We start from the raw sequence: 23,170 nt of genomic DNA, 5'->3' as shown, positions 1-23,170 counted from the left end.
CCGCACTTGACGGCGCAGGGGTCTCCACGAATCATTCCCCGTCGCACTTGACTGCCTAGGTGTCGCCACGTCATTCGAGGCCATGAGTGCGCGGGGAGATGATTCGTCGTAGCAGATGAGGCTGAGATGAGGGGGTGCGAGATGCCACCACCCCCCGTGCCCCATGTTTTTTATTTAGAGGCCTGTTTAGCGCCGTTCCTCGCCATTCTTCACAAACACCCCTTCTGATCAGGCACTCATTCATCACGCTCACCATGGCCCCTCAACCCCCCCGAATGCTCGGTCGGATAACTAAGAAATCACCCACTGAATTCTGTCAATACAAGCTCGTGAGGAAGCCCCCTCGGAAGCTCGCCACCGAAAAATGCGACAACTGCCGTCAAGGCAAATTGAAGGTTTGATTTTCAAGATATCAATGAATATATGCTGATCAGACATACTCAACAGTGTGTGCCGCAAGGGCATGGATGTCAGAGATGCTTCCAAAAAGGCCAGCATTGTCCAGGTCTCACGAAGGTAAAGCGCACCAAGCCCCGATCCCCAGTGTCGCTTGAGCCTTCGCCGTCTTCAGCCGCCGCAACCCCCTCGGCCGCCGGAATGTCTCGCGAGGCTCTAGAATTCGTCCCTATCAAGCCTTTGATCCCGGAAAGTACTTTCAACGCTCAAAGAGGTCAACTGGGCCGACCTACAGAAGATGCTGAACCGAGTAACATTTGGGGGGCAACTCCTGAATTGACTGAGAGCGTCCCATCGGACAGCGATAGATCTCCCTGCGTGTCCGACCTACCCGAGCTTGCCAGGGAGACATCGCCACTACGCCCGACAGTTCAAGAGCCAGGTAGCGAAGAATCCGATGCTTTGGATGAGCTTCAAGGTCTTGAAATTGGATTGGACTTACTGGATGAGTTGGAGGACGAAGGTGAGCTATGAATCTAAATAACTACATTGGGCAGGCCACTTACTCAGTCATAGATGAAGAAACCATGGACGATGGCGTGGAAACCATCGTCGCTGATGAAGTATTGATTCCGGTTGCCGTTGATGCGGTCTGGGATGATCTCCGCGCCGACTACGTTCGCATTTATGGCAAAGCGCCATGCGAGCCGCCCAATTTCATCAAGTATCTCAAAAAGCTACGCCTAACCCAAAGAGGTACTTTGGAGTGTCCACCTTGTCGCTGGAGTTGCGACGGAGAGTTCTGCCCTTCTCGCATCCAGCACCACTTTCGATACTGCCATGTTGGAAACATCAGCTATGCTGATAAAGAAAACCTGAAGCCACGCGTTGGGAAAGCGCTGGGTCACCTGATGGGAGATCCTGAATCGCGAAAGATTGTTGAAGCATTGCGAGCGCGCTGTTCAGACATCCAAGCAAACCGCCAACAGTTGCGAAATGCTGCACAGAAGCCTCGGCTCCCAAGCGTCATTGTCTTCTTGACCCAGCTGAGGCCCTTTTGCAATGGCCAACTGACCTGCATTGGTCCAAAGTGTAAGGGCACTCATTTTTTTGATGCATCCTGGGATGACCTCAAGTCGCACTATGAGAGCTATCATGCCGGTTACATCTTGCAAAATGAAGACGTCCGGGGCGAGTTGGATGTTCAAAGTCATCTTGCCCGCCATGAAAGAAGCATCGGCCGACTCTTCATCAAAGCCCGAGCTCGCCATGAAGAATGGGTATCAATGGACAATTATGCCAAAGAGTCGGTGAAGGTACGCTGCACATGGTTGCTGGAATACGAGTGCTCAGCCTATCGCCGGTTACCGAAGATGCCACAACTCGGGGTTCTCAGAGACCTAAATAACGTGTTGCGGTCACACTATCGGCGATTTAACCGACTTGCCGCAGAGTCACTTTCAGTAGATCTGACTTCATTCGCCGAGGATCTCAAAGAGAAATACCCGAAACCCAAGGAACTGCGCCGGTTAGGAACGCGCATATTCAAGCAGGTCATACAGGGAACTCCCCAACTACCTTAATGGAGATATTTGCATTCATCAGTTTGTCCCAAGCCATGGCTACTGTCATGCGTCGTCGGGGCATACAAGTCGCCTCGGATCCCGGCACAATCGATTACCTCGCCTGGAGGACTTGTCTCGACGATAAGACAGACCAGGACCTGTATGACAAAATTCTAGTTACGTGGTTCCATCCTAAGTGGTGGCAGGAACCTACTGGTATGCCCCTCAACCTTTAATAGCCAACTGATTGACATGTGCTGAACCGTTTTTTAGTTAGTGGGATCAACCACACTCCTCTAGTTATAGGGATCGACCAAATCGGTTTGTGGCCTCGTAACTCTCCAGTTGATGAGATCAATCCAACCCATCCGTGGGCTCCAAGCCTTCGCGGTAGTGGCATCAACCCAGCCCCTCTTTCGGTGCAGGAAGCAATGAAGAAGCTTGTTCTACAACTGATGCAGGCCAAGCAAACCAATGGGGCGTTCAAGTTTTCAGCATTCCTAAGGCCTGACCCCTTCCCCCAAAAACAAGCACATCAAGAGTCGACTTGTACACTGCTGGATGACAACTGCGAGCCCTCCGGTTCTCCAGCCGACACTCACCCGAACAAAGAAGAAAATGATGATCCAGGAGGGAGTGGTACTGAGGCGCTGATAGATACCGCCATATTCGCCGGAGTCTGGCTGTTCATGATATGTAAGTTGATGGCGCCCGCAGTTGCCATAGGTGTGCTAACTCGCCACAAGTCATCGCTGGACTTGGTGTGGCTCTGTCATACTTGAGCAATCCGGAACAACGCTGTCACGTACATAGCGCAGCTGGCGAAGAACACGTGGCCTCTGCCTATGATGTCGTGCTGGCGATCGAGACGCTCAAGGACAGGATTCTCAACCACCTTCGCCAAGGACCCAGGATCCCAGCGCTGGATGACATTGCCACGGCCGCAGAGGAGGTGTTGGATGGAGGTTATATCTGGTCCGTATCAGATTTCCACACTCACTTGCAAAAAGCGGTGCAGGTAAGTACAGATACTCTTTTATCCCCTTGCATCCATCAATAAGTTAGTATGGAACCCACTAATCGAGCCTTGCTCTTGTAGAATCACGTTGAGGAACCTGGTCTACGCTCACTGCTGGACACCGAGATAACAAGGTTGTGCAGGGAAGCTTTCAAATCGATCCAGTCAATCTGTGAGAATCATGGTGGTGAATGCATGTTTGTGGCAGTTCCAGGGTGGTCTCCCAGCATTTTCCCCAGTCCAATTGGACTGTAGGATAAAGTTCTCTTTCACATGTATTTCCTCTCTTTCATAGCTCTATTCAATCGAGGATATGGCTTTTTTCGACATTGGGTGTTAATTTAGACATGTGTTAATAACTGTGTTCTTTGTTATGGTGGCTGATGGCTTCCTTTAGAATCGTCACCTAGTTCACAATGTGAATGTTCACACTCACAGCGCTGTGGAATACCGAGAGTTTCCTCCCAAGTTTCCAGGTTCGACAATGGAAGGAATAAAGGTTAAAAGCCCCCTGAGCTACCTCCGCATTGTCATCAAACGGTACCGGAACTGCACCTCTAAAACCGACCGCATATCTCAAGAGGTTGCAGTTAAACTAAGCAAACTTGGCTGGTAGCACCCACAAGGTCTCTTGCCCATTTTCCATCTGTGATACCTTTGCCATACCATCTAAGTCCTCCCTAAGATCCATCTCAGCAATCTCATCTTCTTCATCCTCTTCGTCGGAGTCATCGCCTTCTCCCACCAGCTGGGCTCCCTTGGTGAAGAGTTTAGATTGCAAGGGACCTTCGTCACGGCGCTGGCGTGAAAGCCATCGCCGCTTGTAGACAAGCTTCTCAACCCTGATTCCAAAGATGAAATCGTCAGATTTTGTCCAACCTTCAGAAGATTGGTCATGGCCGTGGAAGTCAACACGAGGACCGAAATTGACCGGAAGCCCAGTGGCCTCTGAGACCCCTGCTTCCCCGAGAGCGGTAAAATCTCTCGAGGTGCTCATCTTGACAGATGGTTGAACGGCAACTTTGAGCCCCGTCACAAGATAGACCGGTGCCCAACCCGTAGCCTCGACGTATTCGGCCACATCGAGTTCCTTCATGCTGGCACGGCGGTAGCCTGGCGTGGGAGAGAAATAGAGAGTGTCAAGGCGGCCGAATTTGTACTCGGACTCTCTGTTCGTCTCTCTTGACCCGCTCAACTCCCCACCGAGACCTTCAAAGCCGACTGCTTTGGCCCATGTGCCCAACTCTCCTCTCATCATGCGGGATGCCGTTGCCTGAAACCCATGTTGAGTATGAGAGAAGACTTTTGCTTCATCAATAGGGACGCGGCAGTCTGAGTTGATAACCTCTACATCTCTAAGGTTGGTGAGGATGCTGCCGAGCAGGATAGGACCGCGTGGCGCAGGCCCGATGCAGAAGTTGGGAGGAAGGTGGTACGTCTGAACAAGGCTCTGATCGACGGTAGAAGGCATGGCTGTGGGCGGCTGTTAAATAGCCGAAGATAGTGTTTGGAGACTCAAATTAGTTGTGAGAGGAAGTAAAATTCTGCGGTAACGAAAGGTGAGACCCGAGGTGAAGTGAGCAGCAGTGTTGAGAAGAGGGGTTCTAATCGAAAGTGCAATTGGGATGCCACGTCAATCGGCATGAAATGACATAAGCGCGTAGCTATTTTCAACCCAAGGCCCAGGCTCACAAGCCGAAACTACACACAGTGGCTGGCCTGGCTTGGCAATGTGCTAAGGATGCTTTCTTGCTTTGACTGCCATGCACGCATGCTAGTATCATCTAGAGGGTGTATGAATGTATGTAATGATGGGCAATACCCAACGAGCGTGTAATCGGCTGCCAATCCACAAGCGGTCCGATGGTTGTAGAAACCAGGCGCTGTCACAAACCTCACATCGATGGGTGAACACTCAGTTAGCTCTTCGATGAGATGCCTGAAACCGCTTGCGAAGCAGAATGCTCATCACTTCAAGACCCGACAGCCTTCGTCTATTTCGACAATCATGAGACGACATAAGATGACTCATTAATAACAGCTGTCAATGAGTTGCCCTGTGAGGGTTTTAATGCATGGGTATGAAATAAATGTGATTGGAACGTCAGGGCAGCAGGCGCTGGCCATTGGTTTGTTCGGAGTGCTCTCCAAAGTCTTGAAAGGTCTGCCCCAGAGCCTCTAGTCTTTCTCAAGCGCAGAACCTACCTAGTTATGCTGCGTCAGCATACAACCTAGCTTTCACTTCCCCTACGGAGACGGATTTTTTTTCTTTTTTTGATGAAAATTTCGCCTTCTTAATCTGCCAGCCGGCGTCGACACTGCCTCAGGCCCTGCGCCAGGCTCTCCACCAGGCGTTCTGCCAAGCCATCTGCAGTACGTACCGAATCAGGCTGGCTGATGAGAGGATTCTACTGGCTCCCCGACCAAGCATTGCCAGTATCCTATTGGCACTGCCCAGATCCTCGTGACCGGCTCCCTCTCTAATGTGGCCCGAGTCCAGGCTGGCTTGTCAACTTTCTCCCTCACTGGGGCAGCCTCACCCAACCTTGCAGACTCACCACCTACTCGGAATGGACGACAGCTTGCCCGACCTAGTCCGCGACTGGGAGCTCGACACCAAATTTGTTAGCAACAAACAAACCATTCACACCACATATGTCTCTGACCCCGCCAGAGGGAGGTGGCGGAGAGCTGAGGAGGAGGTGTGGGATCAAACATCCATGCTAGGTAGAGGCTCGTTCGGCGTCGTCTCGCTGCAGAAATGCGTTTCAGGTCCCAACTCTGGTAAAGTACGAGCCGTCAAGGAGATCCAAGTGACACTCGATCGATCGTTGGACAAGTTCCTATCTCGGGAGATATCGGCAATTGTCAAGTTTTCCCACAAGCGAGTAAGATCGAACATCCGTTGCTAGCTATCATGCTGTGATTAACGAACTTGATTAAATAGTTTCGAGAATGCTTTGTCCCATCTTTCGGCTGGTATAGGGGCCAAGAATCCATCTTCATCACCATGGAGTATCTCCCACTAGGTGATCTACAGTCATATCTCAACAACCCTCTGCCAGAGAGCGAAGCCCGAACTATCACGGAGCAAACCCTTCAGGGCATTGACTTCATGCATCGAAGCAAAATTGCCCATCGTGACTTGAAGCCCAAGGCATGTCAGCCCTACCTGTGTTTAATTATGGCTGTTTAACCCTTTCGACTCTCTAGAACATTCTCGTACAACACAAGGGGCCCAATTGGTGGGTGAAAATCTCGGATTTTGGTTGCAGCAAGCAAAGCGACTCGACTTCTCTTCGCACCATCATTGGCACTGAGCCGTATCTTGCGCCCGAGCTCCAAAACATCTTTGCTCCATCTGATAAAGAAGACTTGGAAGACGAAGACGATATGGATTTACCTGAGGCCGCAGGATACTCCCTTGCTGTTGATATGTGGGCCCTTGGGGCCGTCACATTTCGAGTCGTCACTGGACAAGTCCCCTTTCCATCGCCAGTGGGGAGAAAACTATCCCGATATGTCGCTCATGGGGGTCCGTTCCCTCCCAACGAGCTACTGAGCAGTGAATGTAGGGGATTTATCGTCTCCGTCATGAGCAGATCGCCCCGAGAGCGTCCAAGTGCAGCCAAAGCCTTGACGGATCCTTGGATCGTTTGCAGATGCGCCCCTGAGGACGTGGGACTAGTTCCTGGGCCTGAAATTGCTGCAAATCTGGAAAATGGCGAGGGAACTCGGACAGAGAGCCCACGAACCGCTTTCAAAGAGGCTTCTGGGACGTGGTCTACAGTCACACACAGTTCTCCTCCGCAGCCGAAACCTGTACCTGACGAGTTGCAATCAACTCGTATCAAATCTCCAGATGTCAATGAGGCTTCTGGAACGTGGTCAACGGTTCAGCAAAGTTATTCTCTGTCGCCAAAACTCCCATCTGACATGTCTCAATCACCTCACCCAACTCATCTTGAATCCCTACATGTCAACGAGGCTTCTGGAAAGTGGTCTACAATCCAGCAAAGCCTTTCTCTACAACCAAAACCTCTGTCTGATGAGTCTCAACGAACTGAGTCAACTCACCTAACTCGGCCGAAATCCCAAGATGCCAATGAAGCTTCTGGATCGCAGTATACGATCCCGCAACATCGTCCCCCACTGCCCAAATCCCTCCCTGAGGGGTTGGAAACAATGAAACCAGGCCGTCTCCAAGTTTCAGACCTTGGTGATGCTTCGGGATCTGGGTCAACAGCTCCGCGGCTCCCGGCCGAACTTGCTCTACTAGAGCCAATACAAATCAGGCCTCTTGACTGGAAGAAGTCCTTCACGCGAATATTCCCTTTCAAGCTCACTTCCGCACTAAAGACTAGAAAGCCTGAGAATTATTGGAAAGATAAGGGATTTGGCGGACCGCCATTAGAGTGTGTATTTTCAGTGGACGGTAGATGGCTTGTTTCAGTTGGCATGTATGGCAATTATGGGGGAGAAGTGTTTTGTCTTTGGAAACGAAGCGAACGCGGCCGGTTTGAACAAACAGGCGCCTACTACTCAACCTCGCACAGCGGGCGTGTAAAGATGGCACTTTCATCCACCGCTAAACGCCTTGTCGTGGCTCAAAACACCGACCAGACAAATATGCATCAGAAATACGTCTCGAGTTGGGAATTTGGCCATGGAGGTGTACTCAGGCTCGTAAGTGGATTTCGGGATTCCCACCAGCGATACGCCGATTCCTGGGCCATTTCAGCAAATACGCATCGCCTTTTTGGAGCTACGAACACTCATAAATTGAGAGACCCATGGACAATTACCATCAGCAAACCTGATTCGCAAGGCCACTTGGAGATTCTTGGGTCCAAAAAGTTCGCAATGACGGTTGTGGACATCGCTTGTTCTCCGTATGGGAACCAGTTCGTGGCTTTTCACAGTAATATGTGCACCGTCTTCCGCTCAGAACATGCAGAAGGTCACGAGATTTATCTTTGGGAACCACCATGGTCCGCAGCGCTTGACGCGGGTTTGAAAAAGCGGTTTTCTGCCTTCTCGCCAGACGGTCGATGGTTTATCGTTTCGGACGACCGAGCGTTCAGGCTCTTCGAAGGTTACGAGACCGGGCGATGGGAGTTTCGGCATGAGGGGGTATTTGAATCTCAGGCTGTTGTATTCTCACCAGATTCCAAATCTTTTGCGCTTGGTTCTCTTAATGGCACGATATCAACCTGGAGGCTTGACGATTCCGATTCATTTTGGGAGCACAAGACGTTGCGTCTCCCCATGGAAAGCCAGCTACGGTCACTCACGTTCTCACCATGTGGTCAGTTCTTGGCAACCACGACGGAGAACGAATTTGACGTCTGGGAGATGTGGTGAGTTTCGAGAATGACTTCCATGGGTCTTTGCTTAGTTACCTTTGCGATTAATAGAGACTTACTTAATGTAACGATTGACCCCGGTTTCTTTGTGACTTTCGACTTTTCGGATAAAGGATTCCGATCAAGAATGCATTTAATTCCGCCATACTCTTAATCTATTAACCTACTCTTCCTTGATAAACTGGCCGGCTTGTCATGTTCAAGATGGTATTGCGGGCCTAGCATCTCGGGCGTCGGGCATCGGGCATCGGAGGAATTATCGGATGTGGGTCCCCGGCGCCGGAACCTCCAGTTCTGAAGCGTGAGGGCCGTCGCGGGCCTGCAATGATTGAGGATTTAAACATCATTAGATATCTTGAGCTCAGCCTTGATCGTTAATTTTTAGCTGATATTAACAACACTCTGTGTCTCGCCACATTACCAGGACGGACACATCCTTGAATCCGAACGCTGATTTTGAGACCATCTTGAAGAACGGTGCTGCGAATCACAAAGCAAAAAACTACAAGAGAGAGTGGAACCATGGTTTGGTATACGGAGACTATTATCTTATTGAGTTTAGGAGGGTATTGATGAAGATGAAACTGGTTTGATAGATATGATGCCACAGTTGGATGTCCAAGCCGTTGTTCACGCTACCCCAAAGTCCAATTGTCCACCTGAAACGCGGTACCTTGATCATTTGCAGTCTGTGCCGAAAAGAGCATGTCATCGAAGCTGATTACTCGGTCCAACTGCATAAAACCCTGATCCATCAACACAGTAGAAATGGCAGACAACTCGTCGGGTGAATGCTGCTCGGTATTTTGATTGGTAGGAGAGGCTTGTATCAAGGAGTTGAGTTGCCCCATCGGCATCGTCGTTGGAACGTTGTTGATGGTTGAGTCAAGTTGCTGCGGTTGGTGAACTGGCTGTGTCTCCTGGGGCTTTGAAAGAGTGCTATCCTGGTCTTGAGGCGTCTCATGACCAGGGTTTGCTTCGATATCGGCTGGCGGAAATCCGTCGGTAGAATATCCGAGCACGTCGAGTGAGAAGTCCGGGTGCTCTTCACATTTCTTGTGTAGAGCACGCAGCTGGGCACTATACTTCCCGGCCAACGAATTTTTGTGTTTCTCTTTGAGGATTGGGCCGACCCAGCGTTTTGCCATCTCCTCAAGGCTCTCGACGAGCTGCCAAAACTCGGGCGCCAGATCCGTCTTGTAGTACCGCCAGTGCACTATTTGTGTCAGAGTTGAAAGGTACAAAGCTTTGCGTTGTTGAGAACCTACCGAGGAGCGAACGAGCACTGACAAAGACACAGAAAGAAAATTGACTGTTAACCGGACTGTTGTTTGGGGTATACTTGAGATACTTTTGAGTGATGGTTGCCGTCTCAGAAGCTGCGATTTGGCAGGTTTCTGCGCTATGGGCGCTAGGCATCCGAACAATAGTTGTCCACTGGGGCGCTGGGTATGCGATTTGCTGGTGGAGGAGAATCATGGAAGTGTTGTGTGTGATATGAGCGAGAGTCAAGTTGGGATCCATGTTGATGATGGTTGGTCGTCGGGAGATATTTGAGTCCTTCCACTTTTGGGGAAGAAACATTTTCCAACTGAGAGATGTTAGAGAGGCGAGACACGTGGTTCCATGATACTTACTGGACAAGCCGCAAGTCGAGCTCCTTGAACCTTGTGAGCCAGTTGCTGACCTCCTGACGGTCTTTGAAGTTTATCCTCTGTTGTAGAAAGTAAGTCGTGACTTGGCTGAGGGACTCGGTCGCCTCAATGCAGTAGGCGAATGCCCCCACGGTTGACATATCCACTGTCGTAGTTCCTTTCGGCACAGTTGGGGTCGTCAGCGGTGTCTCTGGGCCTGGCGGCGCGTCTGTGGTTTGTTCGGGACTTGGATAATGTGCGGGTAGAAAGACGATCGAGTTGCCGATTCTGGCTGCGGAACGGTCCCAGATACCGAAGTATGGAGTCAAGACGGTTTCTTCCTTGTGCCACAGACCTCCATCGGCTGGTAATCTTCTTCGGACGTCGTCTGACGTTAAGCTAGTGTTCCATCTACGATTGTTAGCATTGATCGCATGTGGAACATGCGGATGCTCATCACGTACCCAGTCATGACAGAACAAAGCCTGAATTGCGCGTTAGTGAATAATCCAAGAGCATATGAGGTCCGAAAATACCTGTCCAGGTTGAAGATATTCCAGAAAACTCTCCGTCGCTCTTCATCTTGAGTCCAATTCTTCGAAGGTGGTATTGAAGGGAGAGGCTTCAAAAGTGGTCTCTCTTGTCGATCATCGGCCTCGACACTGAGCTGCAAATATTCGACGGTTCTTGTGAGCGAGCCAATGCTAGGCCAAGCTCTTGAGACATCACCGCTGCCCATCTGTACACGTTAATTGTGTGTTTCCCACTAGAGAAGAGTACTTACATCACTGAAGGCTATGATGCTCAATGCCTGCAAATTCTCAACGGAAAGTCCATCCATTGCAGAGAGTATAACAATACTTCTAGACCTCGCCATCCATGTCTCCACCTCTGGAGCCGATAGTTGATGGCTATCACAGTCGACGAAGCGGATAGCAGCGACGACAATGGCATGCAAGAGAACGGCTAGAGGAGGCAACTGCTCATGGTTGTAGAATCGGCTTCTGAATCGAGTTTCGTGCAGTACGGGAATCCATGGTTGAATGAGGTTGAAGTAGGCTGTGACGATTTCTTCGAGGAGCTCCGGAGGTGGTAACTGACTTGAGCTACCGCCTAGTTCGCCAAGTTGACTTGCTAATTCGATGTTTGGGTTGCCGCAACTGTCAACTCTCCTCCTCTTACGAGAAGGTGGATGGGCAGAGTGAGGTTCTCTGTGGCTGGGTGAGACGACTGCTACCTCGGTGACCGAAGACAACTGCGCCGGTGTTGGAGCTGTTTGATGCAACGCCTCTGGTGATGAGTGGATAGCTTGTAATGGTGCTACAGTTCTGGGAGCCGAAACTAAGCCTCGCAGTTCCTGTATCAGACTGGAGAATGCTCCAACGAGCTGCGATGTATCCGATAACGGAGCACTTGGCAGGTCATCGCTATCTTGCCGTGAGCTATCATAAACAGTGTTTTCAAGTGCCTCTTTGTGGGGTTAGTGATGAAGAGATAAGCTGTCGGTTAACCCACCAACTCTCCGACTCAGGGACTCGATGACGCCGGGTTTCATCCCCGGCTTGTTCTTTTTCGCATCATATACGCAGGGCGAGTCTGCTCCAGTTAGTTGAAGCCAGATATACAGACTCTTGGAATACTCACCTAGCCTTTGGCAATGATTGCACGTCGGCTTGTCACGCGAACACCGAAGCTTTCGACGACGACACCCCTGACAAGATGGGATCTCGCTCTCCCCACCGGGACCGACGATTGCTGACGCGCTCATGTTTGCTGCGCCTTCTGCATTGATAGACGAAGTTTCAGTTGAATGCTGCATCGGAATCCGATGGATCGCCCGCTGCCCGAGAAGATGGAGAAAGGCTGAGTTAAACAAACCTGAGTCAGAAATGGAATTGAGCTGCATAATCACCCCAGATTTTCGGCACACATCCCCCGCCCGCGAGAACGGCTCCAAGCAAGGAAACGATTAGCTTCATACGGGGTTCGTGACAAGCGGTCCAATCGCTTCCGTCTTGCTCTGCTGATGACCTCGGCTGTGACTTGGCCCGATGCCCGAGCTTTCAGGCCAACCGGAAATGGTCATGGGAGCAAAACGTCCGAGTTTGAGGTAATAATTGCTACGTTTATCCAGTCAAGTTTATCCACCATTAGAGTTGTTCTGAAGTTTCGCTTTTTACGCTTTCTTTCAGTCAAGTGATTTTCCAATATGCCACCCCTTGCAGGCTTTTCAGACAACCCTTTCCGGACTCGAACGGATTTGATTCGAGCGACTCTTGCTCTTCTCAAGCCGTTAACCGAGTACTTTTCTCCAGAGAAAGCCCGTATCCGAATCCCGATTAGCACTGGTACGCATTTCGATGAATCCGCAGCTCAACTTGAAGGCTTTGCTAGACCTCTATGGGCCATTGGTGCGCTGCTCTTTGGATACGACTCAATTGCGGACGAGAAACTTGCATCTCAAGTCAGCGAACTTGTCCAACCATGGGTGAAGGGATTTATTTCGGGGACCGACCCTGAGCACCCAGAGTACTGGGGAGCTGTGCATGACATGGACCAGAGAATGGTTGAGGCAGAGATTCTCGCCTTTGCAATTCTTTCTGCTCCAAAGAAGATTTATGAGCCATTGAGCGACAGACAAAAGCAGAATATTACAGAATGGTTCAAGTCAATGAACGGCAAACAGATGCCACCCACAAATTGGCGATGGTTTCGCGTCTTTTCCAACCTTGCCTTGACCAAGGTCTGCGGTATTCCTTACGACCATGTCAAGGATGAGATGAACGCCGACCTTGAGATCCTGGACACCTTTTACCTCCACGACGGATGGTCAGCCGACGGCCCATGGCAGACGCCTGAGCAAGCAGAACGAGAGCACCTGGAAACCCTCAAAACAGGACGCCGAGATGCTATCGGAGTAGGAAGACAGGTTGATTACTACTCTGGTAGTTTTGCGATCCAGTTCAGCCAGCTTCTATACTCCAAGTTTGCCAACGACATTGATCCATCAAGGTGCAACATGTATCGACAACGTGCGCGCGAATTCGGTGCAAACATCTGGAGATATTTTGACGCAGAAGGTATGTTAGATGCTACCTTTTAACTCCACCTACTAACTGTATCTTAGGATCTGCTATCCCTTTCGGCCGCTCCTTGACATACCGCTTCGCCTGCGGAGGCTACTTTGCTGCCCTGGTATTTGCAAACGTTCCAAACATGCCAAAGCCACTTGACTCGCCCGGAGCCATCAGAGGATTTCTCTTGAGGCACCTGAGATGGTGGGCACAGAACTCTGAGGACATCTTCAACGCGGATGGAACATTGAGTATTGGATGGCTGTATCCGTAAGTCGATAGCTGATTCTCTCATTCAAGGCTAACTGTTGGGCAGAAATATGTACATGGCCGAAGACTACAACTCTCCCCAGTCGGTCTACTGGGCTCTCAAGACGTTGATCGCAGTGGGTCTACCCGATGATGACGACTTTTGGGCATCAGAAGAACTACCGTACCCTACTGTTGATCCTGGAGTCGAGATCGTTTCGGCTCCTCAACAGATTCTTTGCAATCATCCAAAGGGTAGCCATCACTTCATGCTCACACCTGGCCAATTCGTGGCATGGCCAATGAAAGCGAATCAAGCCAAGTACTGCAAGTTCGCATACTCTTCTGCCTTTGGCTTCTCTGTTCCCACAGGCCCTCTCATTCAGCAGATAGCTCCAGACAACCAACTGGCTATCAGCAGAGACGGTGCTGAGTCGTGGACAGTCAAGTGGAAGAGTGAGGGGGTGCAATTCGACATGGCGGTAACCAGTACAATGACCGATGAAGACCCGAGTGTCCCCATCGCCAGTGTTGGCTGGTATCCTTGGGGCGATCGCTCTGTCCATGTTGACACAATCTTGATCCCGCCGACTGATCGCTGGCCGGACTGGCATGTTCGCATCCATCGCATCCAAGCTTTAAAGGGCACAGCATCAATCCATACTGTTGAGGGAGGATTCGCCATTTATGGTCGGAAAACAGCCGACGGAACGAATCTTTCGGCAGCCGATCTTACTGATGACGCTGTGCCTGGCCAATTCGAGGGGGTAGTGTCAACTGATAACTCTACCCTCATCGCCTCTCAAGATGGAGTCAGCGGTATCGTTGTCGAGACAATCATCGGCAGCGAGAAGGCTGTCGCGTCTAGCTCTGCATTGAAGCCAGATGCCAACACCAACCTAGTCCGGCAAAGAACTCTCATCCCAACTGCATCTGTCAGTGTGCCCCAACGACTCCTAGAAGGAACAGAGATGGTCATCATGACATCTGTATTTGCAATTTCAACACGCTCGGATGGAAAGTGGGAGAGCGGCGGGGTGTCTTTGAAGCAGAGGTGGCTTGACCGCCCAAAGCTTGACCTCAAGGCGTTGAAGCAGCATTTCGATCCAGCCACGATCGTCTTGGGCGAGTGAGAGGGACGGAGACCCGTAGATAGTTCGGACCGGTAACGTTGAATTTTGATGCACAAGTCATCTCAACAGCACTGGCTCTATCTCTGTGGCCTTGTGAAGATTTCGTTTTCGACCAGGTGATTATTGACAGTGTGCTCCAAAACATAATCGTCGTAACCATTAATGGCATATCATCTGAGGACTCAACTTAGTTTAGAAAACATGCAGGCAGCCCGATCAAGTCAATTTTGCAGCGTGATTTCCAGGGTAACGATCGAGCCGCGCCAACAGGAGGGAGACCCAAGATCAATTGAATTGACACAGGATAACACAGTCCAATAGGCTTTACTATAGACTCGGAACCCCTGGAGCCGTGCCCCGTGTGTTGTATCTGGGGTACGTGCTCATGCCTATAGGGATGATCCGGACCTTGACCCAAAGAGGAGATATGCCGATGTCCGATGTGCTTGATACGAGCTTCTGCAAATGCCGAGATTCTTTCAAAAGTATTTAGCCCTATTTCTTGGGTATAATGATCCTGATTATCTAAAATGCTTGGCTTTGTTGTATGCGCCTCCTGCGCTATCATGGTGCTCCTCGTTCGATGTTACTAAAATACTGCTCTAGAATGTCTACAATAATTAATTTCTTTTTAATCCTGGAATTCTGTCTTCTTCAGTCTGGTCTCCTTCTTGCCTATCAGATGCGGAAAGATGATACAATCATTTGAGATGCAAGAAACCCAAGCAGGTCTCACGCTGTCTTTAGGACTACGTAGTTAATCAAGCGGAGGACTGTTGAGAACCACTGTGCGGATACTGGACGGTAATTATTATTGGTGCTTACTTCGCTACTTGTGATAAAGCTTATCAACGTTTTATCGATTGCGTCAATTTTTCGCAACTGGGCTGGCCCCATCACTTCAACCTTAACCTCACAACTCACCGTAACAATGAGTCCATCTCGAACGGGCGAGAACTCGGAGCTGGAGCTCAACGAGTTTCTCTCATCTTTTGTTCCTCAAGAAAGCCATTCTTCCATTCGCGAATCTGTGATTCCTGGACTTCTTAAGGCTATCTCCGCTATCGGCAGGGAACTCAGATCATCACACCACGTCACAATTGTCGGCACCGAAAATGCGTTTGGGGATGAGCAGCTGAATGTGGATGTTTTGGCTGAGAAGATCCTGCGAGACGAAATCGCGAAATGTCCGACAATCTACACTGCGAGCAGTGAGGAAGATCCCGTCGAACGATCAACAGACGGCGTTAAAGAAGACGGCGGCAGCAACGAGCGATATACTGTTGCTTTCGATCCTCTCGATGGCAGTTCGATCATTGGTCCCAATTGGTCTGTGGGCACCATTATTGGTGTTTGGGAGGGAGTCACTTCGCTCAACCAGCCTGCTGAGAAGCAAATCGCATCCATTATTGGAGTCTTTGGACCGCGCACCCTCGCTATCGTGGCCCTTCGAATTCCGGGAACCCGCGATGTATGCTTCGAAGTTAACCTGGACGATATCGACAAAATCACCATTGTTCGTCCAGAGATTTGCTTTGCTCAGCCTCCGTTTAAGGCGCGATACTTTGCACCGGCCAATCTCCGTGCAGCTGCCGAAAACGAAAAGTATATGAACCTCGTCACCAAGTTCATCAGCGAAAAGTACACCCTTCGATACTCTGGAGGTCTCATTCCCGATCTCTTCCACGCCCTCGTCAAGGGTCATGGCGTCTACATCTCTCCCGTCACCGAAACCAGCAAGGCCAAGCTGCGAAGACTCTACGAACTGCTTCCCGTCGCGCTTGTTATTGAGTGCGCTGGAGGCCAGGCAATCGACCCCGAGACTGGCCTGAGAATCCTGGATACCCCTTGAAGGGTTGTGATGACAGGGCTGGTCTAATTTGTGGGACATCTGAAGAAGTTGAGGCTGTTAAGGAGGCGCTGTTGGGCTGAAGCTGTGGACCATCATGACCAGAACGAAATAGACTGAATTTAATAGACTACTGCTGCATTTGCACCCGCTCTGCGGAATCTCGCAATCGCTATACTTGACTCCATCTTCACAACTCCACAAGAAGCCCCTCCTGAGAAAGCGCTGGAAGGGCAGGAAAGTTGGGACTTTCCACCTTGACGCCCTTGGCGTGATGGGCCAGCGGGAGCCAGAGTGCTAGCAACGCACTGGTGCGATCCAGCTCAAGTTCAGCGTTGAGGCGGTCTGGGAAGACCTCGCCCAGAGATGTCAGCTCAGACGCAGACACCACAGCCTCGAGGGCAGAATCATGATCATCCTGCTTGGTCTTGGCAAACGTCATCTGGATCGCAATCATTTTGTCTTCGGGTCTGTGAAGAAGCCAGAAGGAAGTCGCCTCGCGGTTCTCAGCTCCATCCTTCAAAACAGGGTACAGCTGCTTCAGAATCGATTCGGCGTCTTTGATGTCGTATGTCCAGCGCTGAAAGCGACCGATAGCATGCTCATCGACAGGCTTGAAGTTGTAGGCCCCAATGACGTTCCAGGTCCAGTGAGTGACCGACTTGAAGTGCGGCTGCTTCCAGTACTTTGTCTTTGGATCGCCAACCTCAAACTCATTGCTAGTCCAGTTGCTAAAGTCTTCTGCTTCTTCCTTGGTGGTGAATAGGTACGCGCCGCCCGTGAGCATGTCACCGCTGACTTCGTGGTAGCGGCAAGGCAAGTACTTCAGGTACATGCCCGGTCGCTTGGCCATGATCTGGCTGCCTGCGTATTGATCGTTCCAGACATCCTGGAGTGAAACACGGACTGTGATGTGAATCTCTGCCGTGAAGGCGCCCTTGGCCTTGACCTCGCCCTTTTCATAGGTCAGGTCCTGCTTCTCGGGGTCTTGAGACGCTAATCAACGAGTATCAGTCATGAGAAGGTATCTTCCGGCGGAGTATAAGCGCACCCATGATGGAACTCAGAGTTTGCGTTCAACAGGCTGTCAGAATGCGCGCAGTGGTGTGGTCAGGTTACCTGGCTGAAGATGGTGCGGAGCAAAGACACTTTATTTTCCCGTCAGCTCATTGCATAAAGCATACGGAATTTGCCGCCTTCTGTTTGGTCACGATGACGTGGCTGACGTGATATTAATAACTGCTGAATGTGAGATCGAATGACAGCTCTTGGTTGCAAAGAGGCTGATGTTCGGCCAATCAAGAGGATATGGCGTTGTGCATTTGACCATGCCGAGGCTTGAGTAGCGCAGCCAAATGTTAGGTAGCAGCTTTGTAGCCCATAAAGACATGACCACGTAAGACGCCGAATGTTGCTGCCTATTAATGCACTAAACATAGCATTCCAGGTGTTTGGTACTGAGTATGCAACCCCTTTGTAGAGGTAATTAATTGATGTGTCTTTGTACCAGCCCTACCCCTCATTTTCCTTAGAAGGAGTGGTGAGGAAAAATAAACTCGCAATCAAATAGGTGTATCAGTCAAAGGTACATAGGTGGCTATTGATATCGAGAGCAATGGTATCAGTGTAATAAGGATTGAATATAAAACAATGTGACCGAAAAGAATATCTAGTTCTATCAATGATCAAACCGTCATCATTCTCATTAGAACCAACTCAAATGCCTGCCCCTAACAATATGCTCAAGTTGTATGCATAAAAGGAATGTCCAAAGTCCAAACGAAACACCGTCAATGCTGTTCACAGTATCCATCTATATCTCTTCGTCTCGTCTAGTCATGTCGGCATATGGCTAATGCACATTATCCCGACTCGGTCTCGTTTTGAGCCGCTGCTTTCTCCTTCAAGAGCTGGAAGATCGGGGTCTTGACCGGGCATGAGACGCCAGGCTTTGGCAGCCGACCGTTCTTGAAGTAATCGATGATGGCGGCGTATGTGCACACCGACGGGTTTCCGTGAATACCGTGCTGTTTGAAAACTGTTAGCTGGGGGAAAAGATTAAAAGCTTGTACCGGCAAAACAACTTACACCCTCGCCCTCGTGGACCACAACTCTGCTTCCGTTGAAACGGGTGGAAGCCTCGTAAGCCGAGACCAAGGGGGTAACGGGGTCGTATCTGCTGTTGACGAACAGGATGGGCACCCTTGTGTTGACGTGCTTGAACTTGTTCATGTCGATCGTCTCAGCCGCCTTGAACGGCCATCGGGCGCATTGGAGCTCTGCACTGGCGCCGGCGTCGCTGAAAGAGCTCTGCTCCGAGTGAAGCGCCCAGGCTGAGTAGAGGTCGTCAACTGTCTCGGCGCGGTAAGCCTGGTCGCTGCAGTAGATTCCGCTCAGTGAATCTTCCTCGCCCCAGTTCCACTTCTCAGTCGGCTCTTCTTTCTCTTCTCCTTCTGCTTTTTCCGATGTCGTACTAGGATTCATGATTTCATAGACTTCCTTCCATTCGCCGTCAAGCATCTTCTCAAGGAAGTCGATGAGACCAATGAACTTGTCAGGCTCATACAGGGCTTTCTGGATGTGGCTTTTGATGCTGACCAGGAACGAAACACCGCCCTGGAAATAATCTGTTTCCTTGGGAAGACCCCACTTCTCGGGGATCTTGGAAGTCTTTAACAACTTGGTCCAGACTTCTTCAATGGCTATGGTCAGGATCTCGACAGTTGTGTTGGACCCCGCCCAGTCGGCCAGTTTGCAAAGCTTGGGGCCAGAGTCGACGCACTCTTCAACAAGGTGCAGCAGGGACCTCTCGGTATCCTTGACAAGGGAAGGGTTCAGGCCCATGACGTACTCGTCGATCATGACATTGCCATCAAGGACCATCCGGTCGATGCGGTCGGGAAACATGCCGGCGAGGGTTTGTCCCAGGACAGTGCCGTACGAGATGCCCCAGTACCTCAGTTTGCCATCCTCGCCCAAGGCATCGACAGCAGCCATGATATCTCGAGCACTGAACGCTGTGCCGATAAAGGCGCCAGTCTCCTTCCGAGCCTTGTAGCACTGCTTTGCCCTCTTGCCCAACTCGTCCCAAGTCTCACCCTTGAAGGTAGGCCAGATATTGGCCTGTGGGAGAACGTCAAAGCGGCGTGATAGCTTTGACCTTGCGGCTTTCTTTTCACCCTCTTCTTTCTCCTCGATTGAGCAGTTAAAGGGGATGGTTCGGCCGGTTCCACTGGAGGTAGTCTGTTAGTCTCCCGCGTAGACACAGTTGAAAAGGCCAAGACGGCTTACCGTGGATCAACAGCAACCAAGTTGTATTGACCACCGAGAACCCTATGAGAGGAATGTTAGCAAAGGTTTGTGTCATTGCTAGCGGATCCACTTGCTTGTAATAGTCTTCTGTACTGGTCACAAGGTACTCAACAGCCGAATTTCCAGGGCCACCCGGGTTGTAAAAGACGCTGCCCCTGGCTGGCTGCACCTTCGCCTTGACCCTAGCAAGCTGCAGATCGATGGTCTTTCCGTTGTCGGGCTTGGTGTAGTCGAGAGGAGCCTTGAGGGTTGCGCACTCAACATCGCCATAGATGGCAGCATCGGTTTCTTTGCCCCAGGGCAGGTTGCATTTCCCCACTTGATCTGGGACTTGCTCGGTGCGGCCAAGGTCTGGGGGAGGCCCAGGACCAAGCCAGCTGCGACGAAGCTGAGGGACTTCATGGTGAATCCAGATGGGATGGTTGCTTAAGGTTCGATGTTAATGTCTTAGGATTGGTATTGAAGAGAGGATGCATCTGACTTTATATGGGTTTCTGCAACTCGATTTCAGTCTCAGTATTAAACAATGACTACCATCAGGCGCAGCTTATGCTTACCGAAAATAGGTCCAGATGGGTCGCCAGGGCCAGCTTGGTGGACTAAGGCTGTGCTGTCTGTTGACAATACCTGGCCAATGAGCGCAGGGGGTGCAGTCTTGGCAGGACCATTCTCTTGAATCTGATTAGTTTCTTTGAGGCATCATCTTATGCCGTTGTGCCACTTACCTTCGCCTTATAGGGACATCTGCACGGAGCCCCAGGTGTGGAGATTGGCAGCATCCCTGTCGGTGGGCTGTGTATAGCTAGCTGGAGTTTAACGATCCTCTTTCAGCATCAAGTCGCGCTCTGAAGTTTATTTTGATATTATGAACGAAATAGGTTGTTATTTTCAATGTACAGACTTAATATGGATGAGAATATGCATCATGCGTTCAGGATGTAGGTAAGCTGCCATGAGAAGATAAATTACGTGAGTGATACCATGAGTCTACTGATTCATTTTACGTGAGTCTGGAGAGAGAATCGGAGGAGGTTGTAAATCAGAGGCTGAACCGAGACTATGTGCAGGTCTCTCGAACCATCATCCGTTTAAATGAGCAGATCGACAAACGCCGGTTCACTCCCAATGTCGGTCAAGTCAAAACCAGCATCACGATGTAAATATTTGTCAATAATCATTTCTTATTTACATCTGACCCCGAGATCCGAGATCCGCAGTAGCACTGCCACCTGGGACTTTCGGGTCCCTGTATGCCCCGGCGTGAAACAACAGAGGCTGAGTCAGATCCAGAACTGTTATACAGCGTACAGGGCTGAGAACACTTGGCCGAGGCCTTTTTCGTGTCTCTCCATTTTGCCCATGTTTGTGGAGGTCTCCAAAATCTTCCGAGGCCATGCATTGGCTCGGCTATGGCTCTCCCAGGGGGACTGGGCTAAGTACTTAACCCGCAATCTCATTCCTATTTGAGACTGATTCCGCGCTCACATTACCACGCATGGTTCCATCACCCCTCATTGCCATAGCCATATTGCCAAAAGTGATCGACATGACTTTAGTCAAGCATAGAGGTATAAAGCCCAATTGACAACCTGCTGAGGACACGCCACCATGCGTCAAACGCTGACAAGAGGGTCTCCTGCTCCATCTACTGGATCATTTACACGCGGCCATCATGTCGGGACTTTTGCTCACTAGCCTCATCGCTTTGTCTGGCGCTTACGCCAAGACTGTGAGGTCTCCAACTCCCCCCATGGGCTGGAACACGTACAACCGGTACAATTGCAACCCAACCGAGGAAATTGTCAAGGCCAACGCCAAGGGCTTGGTGGACTTGGGCTTTGCGGAACTCGGATATACGATTGTTGCCGTGGACTGTGGATGGATGACAAACGAAAGAGATGAGAATAATCGACTTCAATGGAACCCGAAGATTTTTCCATCTGGTCCGAAGGCCCTTGGCGAGTATATCCATGACTTGGGCCTTGAGTTCGGCCTCTACTCTGGGGGTGGGTACTACCAATGTGGCTCTACTGACCTTCCTGGATCATTGGGTATGTCTACCACTGTCAACACACAACATGATGCTAATGAAAACTCTTAGGTTATGAGGAGATCGATGCCCAGTCCTTTGCCGAATGGGGCGGTGATGCCCTCAAGTGAGTCGACGGCCAAGTAAAAGCATGTTTTACGTGACTGACATTGCTTATCAGATATGACAATTGTTACTCGACGTCCAAAACCGTCATGGTCGATTCCACCTCGCCTGAGGCCCAAAGCCCAGATCGATTCATCAAGATGGGCGCAGCCCTTAATGAGACTGACCGAGATATCAAATTATTCCTCTGCCAGTGGGGTATCGGCGAGAATGTCCCAGACTGGTATGTCGCCATTGTCTGCAGTCTTGTGGCTATGTTTACTCACACTTATTAGGGCTGCTCCCTTGGGCAACACCTGGAGAATGAGCAACGACATCTTTGGTGCCTGGCGGGCTATCTGGCGCATCACCAACCAAGTCGTCGGCCATGCCAAGCACACTCGTCCAGGTGCGTTTGCAGACATGGACATGCTTGAGTGAGATTTCAATCATCCATGACTGAGACTACTGCTAACCACTCTAGAATCGGGCTCGACTTCCTGTCTTTTGAGGAAGAGAGATTTCACTTCGGCTTCTGGTCCATGATGAAGTCGCCTCTCCTTATCGGAGGAGTCTTGGATGCCAAGGTAATGCCAAAAGAATCCATCGAGATCATGTCCAACAAGGAGGTCATTGCCATCAACCAAGACCCCCTGGGCAAGGCAGCTGAACTCGTCATCCGATATACCGAGGAAGAATGGGACCTGTGGGCCGGTGACCTTTCCTCCAACCGAAAGGTGTTGGCTGTCGCCAACTGGAAGAACGAGTCCCAGACTGTGGACGTTGATTTGAGTCTGATCGGCGTGGGCAAGGCTAAAGCCCGTGATGTCTGGGCTCATGCCGACGGTTCTATCTCTGATATCGAGACCTTTGAACTGAAGGCCCACGAGCTTAGACTCCTTGTCTTGAGCGACATTGAAGAGGCTTCACGCCCCAAGGCACTCGGCTACTACGCCGCGGACGATGCATCACTCGAGGGGTCAGCCAAGCTTGTCGACTGCAGCAAGACCGACTGCCTGCCCGTCAACAAGAAAATCGGAGACATCGGCGGCAAAGATACCAAAGTCACCTTCAAGTCAGTCAGCGCCCCTCGCGATGGAGAAGTGCTCGTGGGCATCGACTTTACCAACTACGACTATCGCCATACCATGTGGGACTGGGAATCCAACACTCGCAACATGACCATCGCTGTCAACAAAGGAGATTCCAAGCGTTGGGCTTTCCCAATCGCTGGTGGAGACTGGTTCGAAAGTGGCAGGCTGAACGTTGTGCTTGATGGTTTCGTTAAGGGAGACGACAACACTGTCACCTTTACACCATTATCGTCCTCGGGCTGGGCTCCTGATCTGGTCGGGTTTGAGATATTCGAGTAACGTCGAATAGCAACTACAGTTCGGAGGCTTCAGGTGCCAGCCTGGTTTGACGTACGGAGCAGGGTCA

At 50.7% G+C, this 23,170-nt stretch overlaps 9 protein-coding genes across 9 annotated transcripts; 5 read left to right on the top strand and 4 right to left on the bottom strand.

Annotated features, from left to right (window-relative positions):
* Positions 1-254: 254 nt before the first annotated feature.
* Positions 255-2,983, top strand: MRS44_016488 (uncharacterized protein; the record flags this gene model as incomplete). Its single annotated transcript, XM_065618048.1, has 7 exons — positions 255-395; positions 448-919; positions 973-1,712; positions 1,985-2,177; positions 2,235-2,657; positions 2,708-2,936; positions 2,980-2,983. 7 exons carry the CDS (start codon positions 255-257, stop codon positions 2,981-2,983), a joined length of 2,202 nt encoding a protein of 733 aa, XP_065474120.1.
* A 591-nt stretch (positions 2,984-3,574) lies between these two features.
* On the bottom strand, positions 3,575-4,450 carry MRS44_016487 (uncharacterized protein; the record flags this gene model as incomplete). The annotated part of the gene is made up of 1 exon (XM_046276701.2): positions 3,575-4,450. The coding sequence occupies one exon, from the start codon at positions 4,448-4,450 to the stop codon at positions 3,575-3,577; it is 876 nt and encodes a 291-aa protein (XP_046130929.2).
* Positions 4,451-5,549: 1,099 nt separating this feature from the next.
* Positions 5,550-8,343, top strand: MRS44_016486 (uncharacterized protein; the record flags this gene model as incomplete). The annotated part of the gene is made up of 3 exons (XM_065618047.1): positions 5,550-5,867; positions 5,927-6,153; positions 6,255-8,343. The coding sequence occupies 3 exons, from the start codon at positions 5,550-5,552 to the stop codon at positions 8,341-8,343; spliced, it is 2,634 nt and encodes an 877-aa protein (XP_065474119.1).
* A 637-nt stretch (positions 8,344-8,980) lies between these two features.
* Positions 8,981-11,747, bottom strand: MRS44_016485 (uncharacterized protein; the record flags this gene model as incomplete). Its single annotated transcript, XM_065618046.1, has 7 exons — positions 8,981-9,561; positions 9,614-9,936; positions 9,983-10,390; positions 10,444-10,464; positions 10,516-10,718; positions 10,764-11,449; positions 11,624-11,747. 7 exons carry the CDS (start codon positions 11,745-11,747, stop codon positions 8,981-8,983), a joined length of 2,346 nt encoding a protein of 781 aa, XP_065474118.1.
* A 441-nt stretch (positions 11,748-12,188) lies between these two features.
* Positions 12,189-14,435, top strand: MRS44_016484 (uncharacterized protein; the record flags this gene model as incomplete). The annotated part of the gene is made up of 3 exons (XM_046272836.2): positions 12,189-13,059; positions 13,107-13,323; positions 13,370-14,435. 3 exons carry the CDS (start codon positions 12,189-12,191, stop codon positions 14,433-14,435), a joined length of 2,154 nt encoding a protein of 717 aa, XP_046130932.2.
* Positions 14,436-15,366: 931 nt separating this feature from the next.
* Positions 15,367-16,287, top strand: MRS44_016483 (uncharacterized protein; the record flags this gene model as incomplete). Its single annotated transcript, XM_046276704.2, has 1 exon — positions 15,367-16,287. The coding sequence occupies one exon, from the start codon at positions 15,367-15,369 to the stop codon at positions 16,285-16,287; it is 921 nt and encodes a 306-aa protein (XP_046130933.2).
* Positions 16,288-16,474: 187 nt separating this feature from the next.
* On the bottom strand, positions 16,475-17,339 carry MRS44_016482 (uncharacterized protein; the record flags this gene model as incomplete). Its single annotated transcript, XM_046276705.2, has 2 exons — positions 16,475-17,280; positions 17,336-17,339. The coding sequence occupies 2 exons, from the start codon at positions 17,337-17,339 to the stop codon at positions 16,475-16,477; spliced, it is 810 nt and encodes a 269-aa protein (XP_046130934.1).
* Positions 17,340-18,146: 807 nt separating this feature from the next.
* MRS44_016481 (uncharacterized protein) lies at positions 18,147-20,375 on the bottom strand (the record flags this gene model as incomplete). Its single annotated transcript, XM_065618045.1, has 6 exons — positions 18,147-18,329; positions 18,373-19,516; positions 19,576-19,617; positions 19,704-19,992; positions 20,154-20,274; positions 20,322-20,375. 6 exons carry the CDS (start codon positions 20,373-20,375, stop codon positions 18,147-18,149), a joined length of 1,833 nt encoding a protein of 610 aa, XP_065474117.1.
* An 893-nt stretch (positions 20,376-21,268) lies between these two features.
* MRS44_016480 (uncharacterized protein) lies at positions 21,269-23,103 on the top strand (the record flags this gene model as incomplete). Its single annotated transcript, XM_046272171.2, has 5 exons — positions 21,269-21,647; positions 21,698-21,752; positions 21,807-21,974; positions 22,027-22,167; positions 22,215-23,103. 5 exons carry the CDS (start codon positions 21,269-21,271, stop codon positions 23,101-23,103), a joined length of 1,632 nt encoding a protein of 543 aa, XP_046130936.1.
* Between the last annotated feature and the right edge of the window lie 67 nt (positions 23,104-23,170).

This window comes from Fusarium solani (assembly GCF_023522795.1).
Source record: "Fusarium solani strain SB1 chromosome Unknown bctg00000012, whole genome shotgun sequence".
Taxonomy (NCBI): domain Eukaryota; kingdom Fungi; phylum Ascomycota; class Sordariomycetes; order Hypocreales; family Nectriaceae; genus Fusarium; species Fusarium solani.
This window is presented reverse-complemented; position numbering and strand designations above follow the sequence as displayed.